We start from the raw sequence: 12326 nt of genomic DNA, 5'->3' as shown, positions 1-12326 counted from the left end.
TGTGGAATACCCTACCCAGTGACATCTCAGACTGTCGGAATTTAGTAGCGTTCAAAAGCAAGCTTATTAAGCATTTTCTTACTGCGTAGACTAGGTTTACTTTTTACTTAATCAATAAAAGAAATGCTTCTCTCTTCTTAACTTTTACAATAAACTGTCTAACTTTTATTAATGAGTTAATCTTTTAGTAGGCTACTTTGATTTTTATTGTATTTGTAAATTTAATATTAATCGTAATTGTATTCTTAATATTGTAGTTGTAATCTCCTGGTAGAGGGGAAGAGAAGGCCTGATGGCCTTATCTATACCAGGTTAAATAAATAAATAAAACCTGCATGTACTTCTTCGTGCATTTGTTACACAGGGACATCACTTTATTTTTACCAACATTTTTAACATTAACCTGGCTATACTCGGAAACTCAGTTGCCCCCTTCCATTACAGGAGTTTGATGTTGCTAGTGCAATATGTAAACAAATCATTTTACTGGGTATAGGAGGAGAAAAAAGTAGTGTATCCATTTATGTTGTAGGGAAATACGATATCACGATTTTCAGTTTGATCATCACTTTTACGGAATTTATCAAATTACAGTAGAGTAGTAACATTTTTTTTTCAAAAACTCAACTTTTCAGGCGGCTATGTTCGTTATGTAATGTCTACTTTATTTAGCATATTAATTATTGGTGTTAACATACAATATAGAGAGTGCAATTTAAATTGAGGGGGTCATAAGTAAAGGGCTGTAAGTGCACTTAAGTTACTTTTGAGAAAATGGGGTTTAAATATTTAAGCTTTCGTAAAATCGGGTGAAATTTTTATTTAAATTTTAATGTGTGATGCTATTAAAATATCCCTTTGCCACTAAAATTTTGGATACTTTAGCTTACACTGGATGCACTTAACTCATGTTATTACAAATGTCACTAGCATTCCTTTGCTTCCAGCCACCTCAATTCAAAATAAGCTAATCTGAATTTTTAAATAAATTGCTGAAAATGGTTGCCGTTCATTACAATGTAGGCTTCAATTCTTTACGCATATTATTAAAAACATTTTGAAGCATATTCTCTGAAATTAAATTTATCGTTTCTTGAATATAATTTTTAGTACGATATTATTAATATAGGTTCTTTCTTCTATAGAAAACGCAACCATATTTCTGAAACACACTATACACTGCAGTGTTTACTTCACTGCTTGAAGACTTCGAATGCAACAGCGGCCGTAAGTTTGTGTGTCTGACGGGAGCAAGGACATTAGTGAAGGGGTGGGAGTGAAGTACATTCAGAAATGCAGGTAAAATAAAGATGCAAGTAAAAATAAAATGATGTCCCTGTATTTCGCTGTTATCGTTAGTAACAAAAAGAAAAAAAAACGGCCTGTAGTAGGCTAAGTACACCAATTGAAATGCCTGGCACGGCGCGAGTGAGAAGGGGTGGGAACCAAGAGAGTAGCGTAATGGGCTGAATTAAATTAGTACGAGAGAGAACAATGTCGTCTGAGTCGTCAGAACGGCAGCCGAAGGACTGCTCCACCAACATCGATCAGGCGCATCGCTGACTGAAGTCTTTTTTTACGTCTTTATGTCACGACGCTGTATCAGTTACTGGGTTATTTAGCGTCGGTGGGATTGGTGATAGCGAGAATTCACATAGATTATCTGACATTTGCTTTACGGCTGTGGAAGACCTCGGAAAAAATCCAACCAGGTTATCAGCCCAAGCGGGACTCGAATCCAATCCCGAACGCGCTGCTGCCTGAGCTATACCGGTGGCTAACTGTACTTGTGCATCATACGGGTTTGCATTTGAAATAGCGGATTTCTTTTACTTCTTCATACCCGTATTCATTCTCCTCGTACCATTAAAGTATCTAACCGAATTAATGTTGTGATGAATTGTTGTGTCTAAATAGGCCTATTTATTTTGAGGTATTACACCACAGTGAAATTTTGAGACTACATCAACAGTTCGTTTCTGGAACTCCCTACCAGCTCCCTTGGGAAGTATCGAATAATTTCAGAATTTCAAAGGAAATACCGAAATTTATATAGACTATTAACGTAACATCTTAAAACATAGAAATTATTTACTCATATAATGTAGATTATTTTTTCTATTTATTAAATTTTATATTACAAGATCTCCAAGTTCATTCATCATATTACAGTTTCATGAATCAGTATTTCATATCTGCCGTGTTAAAATTTGTCCTGCTGATTTTTATCACTTGAATGTTGCAGATATAATTAAGATCCAGTACCACTATGTAGCCTATTATTAATTTTCACCGTTTCAGAATGCCACTTAATAATTTCATACTTAGCCCTAATGTTCTTGGAGAAATAGGCCTAATTAGCATTCTTTTAAATTTTGTTTTATATATTATTTGATTGGAATTGAACGGGTTATATCAGCTGCTTGTCTATGCGGATGACGTGAATATGTTAGGAGAAAATCTACAAACGATTAGGGAAAACACGGGAATTTTACTGGAAGCAAATAAAGGGATAGGTTTGAAAGTAAATCCCGAAAAGACAAAGTATATGATTACATCTCGTGACGAGAATATTGTACGAAATGGAAATATAAAAATTGGAAATTTATCTTTTGAAGAGGTGGAGAAGTTCAAATATCTTGGAGCAACAGTAACAAATATAAATGATACTCGGGAGGAAACTAAACACAGAATAAATATGGGAAATGCCTGTTATTATTTGGTTGAGAAGCTTTTATCATCCAGTCTGTTGTCAAAAAATCTGAAAGTTAGAATTTATAAAACAGTTATATTACCGGCTGTTCTGTATGGTTGTGAAAATTGGACTCTCATTTTGAGAGATGAACATGGGTTAAGGGTGTTTGAGAATAAGGTGATTAGGAAATTATTTCGGGCTAAGAGGGATGAAGTTACAGGGGAATGGAGAAAGTTACACAACACAGAACTGCATGCATTGTATTCTTCACCTGATATAATTAGGAACATTAAATCCAGACGTTTGAGATGGGCAGGGCATGTAGAATGTATGGGCGAATCCAGAAATGCATATAGAGTGTTAGTTGGGAGACCGGAGGGAAAAAGACCTTTAGGGAGGCCGAGACGTAGATGGGAAGATAATATTAAAATGGATTTGAGGTAGGTGGGATATGATGATAGAGAATGGATTAATCTTGCTCAGGATAGAGACCAATGGCGGGCTTATGTGAAGGCGGCAATGAACCTCCGGGTTCCTTAAAAGCCAATAAGTAAGTAAGTATATTATTTGATTGTCTTTCTTTCTTGGGTCATCTATTGATGTTTTTAGAAAGTTCTTTAATAAACAACCTATTTTAGTATTGCGTTTTATATTGCTTTTACTTTTAGTAGACCTATGTGGAAGAGAAAGCCTGAATGCCTTAACTTCGCCAGAATAAATAAATAAACAAACAGTTTTCGAACATTTCAAAATTGTACATATTCATCACTTAGTCATTTAGCCTACAAGGAGTTAAGGTATGCAATTTTGAAAATGCAAATTAAATACGAGAGATTCTACAACAGTCTGAAGTGAAGATTATGATGAATTCGGCCACTTCCAGTAGATCTAATGTGCTCAAAGATCTTGGAATCCATTATTATTTTTCGCATTTTTCCTGCTCGTTATTCGTCCGTTAAAGAATTTTACCTTAAGTATTTCTAAAATATCCCCACTTAAATAGACACAGTTTGTTAAATGCTGCAGTGCCCATATTAGTCCGTCCTCTTCCTTCCGTAACACAACAGCGTCCAACTGTACCGATATTTTCCTCACGCAAGTTGTCGCTGCAGAGAAGCTCTCCTGGAACAAGCGCTTTGCTGTATCCCGTGATTAAAACATAAAAATAAAGTAACAAAAGATTAACTGTAAAGTAATGCTCATTATGAAAAGATTTCTTGGGATGGTGAGGTCAAACATCTACAGTAAGAAGCATTTGTACAAACATGACGATTTATTAACAAGTCTATAATACAGACAGTTACCAGACGCATTCATACACTTTTATAGAATCCAACATTATGAATCAGACTTTACATGGAACAAACATATCACAACTTACAGCTGGAACAGTGAAGTGTAGAGCCATAAATGTTATGGCTAGCAAATAACTCAACATGAAGTACAGGCTGCCGAAAATTTTTTCAAGCTCCTTATAGGGCAAAAGATTGAGTGAAATCCATCTGAATTTCCAACTTTAAGTTGGAAGAGACGCACAGATTAAACCGTACATACATAGGCTACACGTATTTTGCCCTACAAAGAGACTAATACTTGGTTATGAAGAAAGCGTTGGCTATTTCTGAAAATACTTAAAATTCGTCTTTTAGCACCACAATGCTCTCCGTATAACTGTGTGGCCAGAAGCTACAAAAGGAGCTGCAGCACAATTGAAAGTAGGTCAGAATTGTTCGAAAATTCTGAGACAGTAATTGTGGATGGAGCATTTAGTGTACAAGGTGAGGTGGGCGATATCGTGGATTAGGGTAAACACCAGGCAAAGCTATTTTAAAAGTTATTTGAAAACGAAAATGCAACACACATTTCTTCCACAATTATAGGAAATGAATTTGGACAACTTAGCCTATATTCATCAAAATGGACGGAGTTATGTAACAATAGACGAACCGACAATTTGAAAAAAAAGAAAAAAGAAAAAAAAATAGATATATTTGCACAGATGTGTTGTTGGGTGGATTATTGAACGCGGAAATAATCTACAATGAATATCTGCACTTTTATGTCATTATTATTGTATGACATTAATTTATTTTGCTAGCAATATTAAATCAGCTGTTGGTGTTATTAAAATCAGGTAGCCTGGCCTTTTTTTTATAATTAGCCTATCTCTGCTATTTTTTTTGTAATAGTATCTATGTTACAATATTATTCTTGCATAAAATGTAACTAGATTTAGCTACTTCAGTAGTCAACATCGGGAAAATAGGTTTTTGTTAGTTAGTCTGTTATTGCAGAACTCCGTCCAATTAACCACATGGCCACTTCATCACATTGATGATTTATGCACTATTTTTATATTGTCTTTGATCCACTCTCTATGAGAATATTGGAAGGAAACCAAACACTAGAATCAGCCGGGGTGCCACGTCATGGGGATAGGCCTAAATCAGGAAACGAACGCGGCACAGCGACGAAATTTATAACAGCAAAAATTAGAGCACGTAATAATAATTTTTATGTATTGAGCTTGGGCCTGTACTATAATTTCACAGTTCAAGTTTGAAGCTATGCAACTTATAGCAACAAGATCCCTTAACAGAGGAATATCGACTAAACGTGGTGTTAACACAGACACATTCGCGACTAGCTCTCACGGCGCGATAGAGCTTAAAATTGCTTAATTCGAAACGAGATCACACAGCAAATAGAAGCGAAACTAATTAAAACGATATTTTTACTAATCATAAAGAAATTATTCCTTCCTTTTCAGTTAAAGGATACTTTATGGAAGCAAGTTCTAAATATTTTTTGCATTATTTTATCGCACTTCTTTTTTCAAGTATACCTATCTACAATCTCAGTGCTATGAAATGGCCACATGAAGATACTCAGTAGCAATTAGGCACGATTTCGCATGCCGACAACAGATGGTGAACGTGGACGACACATATTTATGTACAACACATGCGCGACACGCATAGAGGTTTCTTTGTAATGTCCATCAGTTCAATTTTAGATTAGGCCTAAACATGCTGAAAACACCGTCACTAAAGAGCAAGTTGGACGTCGCTATGGCACATAGTAAAGCTAGTCAGGTGGGATGAAATGATATTTACACGGGTAAACGTGACAAACAGTCCGCTTAAATTTTGACCTTCGTGATTTGTTGATATGCTTGGTAAATGAATAGCTTTCCTTTTAGGATCTTCAACGTAACATTGAATATAGCCTGACAATTCCTGTTAACATTAAAATAAGACTGAAATATTGTCAAGTAATTGCCTAATTTATGCAAATAAGGTGTAGAAGTATTTCTAGCTCATAAATAATATTTAGAATAGGCCTGAACGTCCACGCTTCAGCCACATTGGGTCAGGTTTTCACTCTGGGTATCGAGCGTCGTCATAGAAATAAACACCGTCTTTGGCAACTTCGTAACATAACTTATATATAGTCCGTGTGACTTACGACTAGAAAATGACGGACACGGGCCTGCGGAGCTGCTCCAGGTCCAGGGCCGGCGTGGGGGCGGCGTCGCCGGGACTCGAGCCGGGACTGTGCTGTCCGGAGCCCCCGAAGAGCAGCGGGGGCGGCGGAGGCGGCTGGAACAGCGTGCCCAGGGGCGGCTGGAACGGGGACTTGGTCTGGGCGGACGGCGGCGGGTACAGCGACGAGTAGAAGGAGCCGACGACGGACGCCGCGCTCTTCCCGGGGGACTCGCCCCCCACCAGCTTGGAGAGGTGCACGGCGTCGAAGGCCGAGCCGAAGTAGGGCGGCAGGGGCGCGTAGGCGCCCAGGGGCTCCAGCGCGGGGTGCGCCGCGAAGTAGGGCGGCAGAGCGAAGCCGGGGAAGGCGGAGGCGGCGGGCGCGGGCGACGCCACGGCCGGGGGCGGCTTGACGCCGGGCGGCAGCGGCGACTTGGGCTTCCTGCGCGGCCGGTACTTGTAGTCGGGGTGCTCCTTCATGTGCAGCGCCCGCAGCCGCTTGGCCTCGTCGATGAAGGGGCGCTTCTCCATCTCGCTGAGCAGCTTCCACTCGGCGCCCAGCCGCTTGGAGATCTCGGAGTTGTGCATCTTGGGGTTGTCGAGCGCGATCTTGCGCCGCTGGATCCTGGACCAGACCATGAAGGCGTTCATAGGCCGCTTGATGTGCTGCTCGCCGTAGTGCGCTCCGTCCATGCTGTAGGCCGACATGGCGCGCTCTGGCTCACGTGCGCGCCGAACCGCCGAGCGCCGCCCACCGGGGGCGGGGCTGCCGCCGGCCAATAGCGGCCCTGGCCCCGCCCCGCGCTCTGATTGGGCGAGCCCGGCTCTGTGACCCACATAGCGCGAGCTGCCCAGCTGGGTGCTAACGCACTTCTTGTTTTTGGTTCGGTGTCGTGCAATTGCGTATTTCAGTATCCACCCTGCGAGCAATTATGTGGGACCTTCCCACAATAGAAGGTACGGGGCACATAGAATAATACAGGGTGATTCAGGAGCAAAGAGCCTTACGTTGAGGGATGCCAGTATCAAAGTATAAACGTTATATTATGGTTGCCAGTGTCCCGTATTGTACAGGAAGCGCATATTTGACACTGTAAAATCTTGCCCCTTGTCCATCCCATACGGGAAGTCCAAAATCCCGATTTACGGTCAAATAAAATAATGACCACTATCATTATAATTATTCAAGTTATTAAAAATATGTCAGAGCGTGGTGCCGACCACACCACCTCATTCTAGTGCGGAGGTCATGGAAAGCATGGGGCTCTACCTCCATGCCCCCCAAGTGCCTTCATGGCATGTTACGGGGACACTTTTTTTTTTAAGGGGAAGAAAGGGACAGCCTAGATGTTGCAGCAGGATCTTCGGCAGTTGGGGTCCAAGTGAACTTTAATTTTAGTCATAGCTGTCTTTCATTTTTGAAGGAATTAAATGTAGAAATCATAATAGGCCTATAACTTAATTTGTATTAGAGATCTATACAGTAATATAATAAAGGCTAAAGATGTATAAACTTGAGATACTTTGTACTAGATAAATTATCAGTAATTTTATTGGATAATTAAGTAGACAGATCTGTAGGTAAACCTAGGAAGAGATTGCTAGAAAATCTTTGAACGCGAAACATGCAGATAGCTGCCTATATCATGAAGTGAGAAAGAAGAAGACGAATTTAAGTAACACAAAACCATTTGACTAGTTTTTAATCTGAATCTCAAATAATAAAATTACAATAAACAAGTTGTTAATTCTTAATTAAGTCTTAGATACATAACTGTGCAATAACGCGGCATGGTGTTCTATCAAATTAGCTATTTGCATTATATTTGCTGCGATAAAAATTGGCATTCTGAAAACCTGATAGCTAAACACATGTCTTGTCTTTTCTCAACGGTTTTTGAAAAACCAATCGAAACCACGAGGAGAAACGGTGCAGGTGACAATAAACTAAGAGTTGATTACCTATATGTTGTGTTTAATTGCCAATTTCTCTTTACGTAACAATGCACTGTGTAGCCAGATGCTGTGTAGCTAATTTGAGCCCGTTCGTTAATTATAAAATATGTGATCACTAACTTACAAGCTCCTAACTGTAACTCGGAAGCGAGGTGCAATGGAATCCATGTTCATATAGAGTTTCCTCTTTGTTTTGGTATCTTCTGCCCGCTGGTAACGTCCCACGTATTACGATACACCCTGTAGCCTATATGTATCGTAGTCTATGCGGAGAGTAACAGGAAGGCGGAAAAGAGGTAAGATTGGAGAATACTGGATTTGAAGCGGAAGACTCGCCCTCGGCCAGAAAACTATGAATTGATATAGCCTATAGGTATATTCATTCATAGTTTGAATACTAATAGGCCTAATTGGAAACCCACACAATATGAAAACAGTTATACCAAAATATGAAGTAGGCTAAATATTTCAATGCTATAATAGGCTACCTTCGCTCGTAAATCATTTGGACTTGTTTACACTATGCTTTACAAAGTATGTATTTTGATATTAATAGTTTGTATTTAACACGGTAAAATAAAGTAGGCCTACAACAAATCTGCATGATTAAACAGTTTTTCAGCATTATTAAATTTTTACTTCAAGGAAACAACTAGATAATTCCATTTTTATACTAAACACAATAACAAAATTAAAAATAAATATATATATATTGTTTCTACATTGGCCGGGTTCGTATTAGTCTACCAGACCTCGGATTTTTAGGCTCGAATAGAAATATTTTGTGTAAAAATCTCTTTATGTATGCAACACGAAAGTCTCCAGCGATGACATTCCCTAAAGCTAGGTGCATTGAAGGACGTAGGCCCTATGTTTCAGTCTACGCTAAACGAGCCTAAAAATTACAGGTTCAGTAATAACGTAACACATGTGATTTTTGTCTTTTACCAAAACATTACATATTTTGTCAGTTGATATTGTTTTGTACAATGATAAACTCATGAAGTTGCAAAACGATTAGAAATGAAGTAGACAGCAACATTTATTGTTGGAACCAGTTTAAAACATTAATTAACACGTAGGTGTATAAATAGATATGGTAGCCTACTTAGGTCCAACACTTTCACTGGATTCGAAAGAATGAGCAAAGCGGAATAGGAACCACTTGCTTTGTTTTCGCTCCTCATGAGTTCAATAACTATAAATGAGAAATTAGAGATTTCTCCTGGCCTTGGTATCCCCGAATGTTGGTGAATTGTGTGGCAAGGTTTGTCAAGTGTTTCCTAGAAAACATCTCTATTGCATCCTTATAATGCCTGGAAAGACCGGTTCAGTGGTAGCTATAGAAATATTAAAAGAGGGGAAAACGTGCAAAATATAAACAAAATATGGAGATTTTTTTATGAAATATGAAGAAATATTCAGATTTTATGAAACATAAAAAATATGAAGATTTTTATGAAATGAAAAAGTATGAAGATTTTTAAGTATTATGAAAATATGAAGTTTTTATGAAAAATTAAAAACATAGATTTTTATATGATATGATAAAATATGAAGATTTTTATGATATAGGCTATTAGAAAACGTGAAGATTTTTATGAGATATGAAAAAATGTGAAGTTTTATATGAAATATGAAAAAAAAACATGAAGATTTATATCACATGAAAAAATATGAAGATTTTTATGGAATATGAAAAAAAATGAAGATTTCTATGTACTGTGAAAAAATGTGAATATTTTTTATGAAATGTGAAAAATATTAAGGCTTTTATGAAATATGAAAAAGTATGAAGATTTATATGAAATATAAAAAAAATGTTAAGGCTTTTATGAAAAATGAACTATGAAGATTTTTATGAAATATGAAAATATGAAGATTTTTATGAAAGATAAAAAATATGAAGACTTTTATGGAATATAAAAAATATGAAGACTTTTATGAAAAATGGAAAACTATGAAGATTTTATGAAATATGAATGGTACGAAGTTATTTTTATGAAATATGAAAAAAAAAAAAAAAAGAGATTTGTATGAAATCTGAAACAAATATGAAGATTTTTATGAAACCTGAAAAAATATGAAGATTTCTTATGAAATGTGAAAAAATATGCAGCCGTTTATAATTGTGAAAAATATGAAGACTTTTATGAAATATAAAAATATGAAGACTTTTATGAAAAATGGAAAACTATGAAGACTTTTATGAAAAATGGAAAACTATGAAGATTTTTATGAAATATGAATGGTATGAAGTTTTTTTATGAAATATGAAAAAAAAAAAAAGATTTGTATGAAACCTGAAACAAATATGAAGATTTTTATGAAACCTGAAAGAAATATTAAGATTTCTTATGAAATATGAAAAAATATGAAGCCGTTTATAATTATGAAAAATATGAATATTTTATGAAATATGAAAAATTATGAAGATTTTTATGAAATGTGAAAAAATGTAAATTTTTATGAAATACGAAAAATATATCAAGGTTATTATGGGATATGAAAAATATGAAGATTTTTATGCTATATTAAAAAATGTGAAGATTTTTATGAGGTATGAAAAATGTAAAGATTTAGGCTACCCTATGTTAAATATGAAAAATATGAAGATTTATATGAAATATGAAAAAATATGAAGATTTTTATGAAATGAAAAATATAAAGATTTTATGAAACATGAAGATTTTTATCAAGTGTGAAAAATATGAAGATTTTTATGAAATGTGAAAAACATCAAAATATAAAAATATATTAAGATTTTTATGAATTATAAAAAAAAAATATGAAGGCTTTCATGAAAAATAAAAAAGGAAGACTTTGATGACATAAAAATGTGAAGATTTTTATGATATGTGAAAAAATGTGAAGATTTACTATTTGAAATATGAAAAAATGAAGATTTTCGTGAGATATGAAAAAAATATTAATTTTTTTTATGAAACATGAAAATTTTACAAACATATTACGAAATATGAAACATTTTTGGGCGTTAATGAAATTGCGTTCTGCACATCGCGAATCGTGAATATTCTCGTCCCCAAAGGCCTATCGTTAACAGGAATGGATTAGAATATGAAATCCCCTATTTTCCCTGTGTCTACCGATAACTGATGTCTGTTTATTTAATAATATAGCGGGTATGTAATTAAGTGAATCACATGTTGGGTGGGGTCTCAACTACACCTCGTCGTCCCGAAGTCCTTGCTAATATTTCAATATAATATGAGTGCAGTTCACCGTAGAGGAAAACGCTCCATAAAGGAGCACACTGTAGGCTTCTTTGTTATCGGAAGTGTCCAATAAGCCGCTTTTGTCGTCCCCGCCTGTTCGGAGGTGGCGGAAGCAAGAACACGGTAGCTTTGTGCAAGAAACAGGTAGGGGGATAAACACCAGCATCCCAATAATGGGGCACCCCTCCCTACTCGCCCTCATTGACAATTTGAAAATACGGGATAAAAAATACATAAAAGAAGACCAGGCATCACGCATCGATGCTTATTCTAAAAGACGCGCGTGGGGAGGGACGCAGCTAGAATTAATTATATCAGAAAAAGTCCACACAGCTTTAATTAGTGTGATAATAAAACATTTGTGAATAGCCATGTAGCCTGCAGGTTTGCCTGGAATAAAACAGGCCGCGAGGTTTTTCTTGCAACAAGAAATAAGAACTTGTTTAATGCTATTGTTAGCATTAGGGAGTGGGCGCAGTAAATTGCGTGTTCTATTCTGAAACGAAGCCCACCAATGGGAACTGTGTTGCTAGTTTTAAACTTCACCGTCTTCAAAGAATACATTCAGATTTATTGTGCAGTGCCATTTTCAGGCTTGCTGTATTGCCGGCTTGTCTTTCAATAAAGATCGGTGTCTTCATATGATTCGCTACAATTAAGCTCTTCAATGTATTTAATATATGTTAAATATTTACTTACTTACTTACTTACTTACTTACTTACTTACTTACTGGCTTTTAAGGAACCCGGAGGTTCATTGCCGCCCTCACATAAGCCCGTCATTGGTCCCTATCCTGAGCAAGATTAATCCAGTCTCTATCATCATATCCCACCTCTCTCAAATCCATTTGAATACATTCCCATCTACGTCTCGGCCTCCCCAAAGGTCTTTTGACCTCCGGCCTTCCAACTAACACTCTATATGCATTTCTGGATTCGCCCATACTTGCTACA

General features: G+C 36.7%; 1 protein-coding gene across 1 annotated transcript in view; it reads right to left on the bottom strand.

Annotated features, from left to right (window-relative positions):
- LOC138696983 (SOX domain-containing protein dichaete-like) overlaps positions 1-6924 on the bottom strand; it is a 67161-nt gene extending 60237 nt beyond the window's left edge. Inside the window, exon 1 of the mRNA XM_069822553.1 lies at positions 6164-6924. Within this exon, the coding sequence (XP_069678654.1) occupies positions 6166-6888 (723 nt within the window). The 5' untranslated portion in view covers positions 6889-6924 and the 3' untranslated portion in view covers positions 6164-6165. The remainder of the gene's footprint in view (positions 1-6163) is intronic.
- Positions 6925-12326: the final 5402 nt, after the last annotated feature.

The sequence above is a fragment of the Periplaneta americana genome, chromosome 3 (assembly GCF_040183065.1).
Source record: "Periplaneta americana isolate PAMFEO1 chromosome 3, P.americana_PAMFEO1_priV1, whole genome shotgun sequence".
In the NCBI taxonomy this organism is placed as follows: Eukaryota; Metazoa; Arthropoda; class Insecta; order Blattodea; family Blattidae; genus Periplaneta; species Periplaneta americana.
This window is presented reverse-complemented; position numbering and strand designations above follow the sequence as displayed.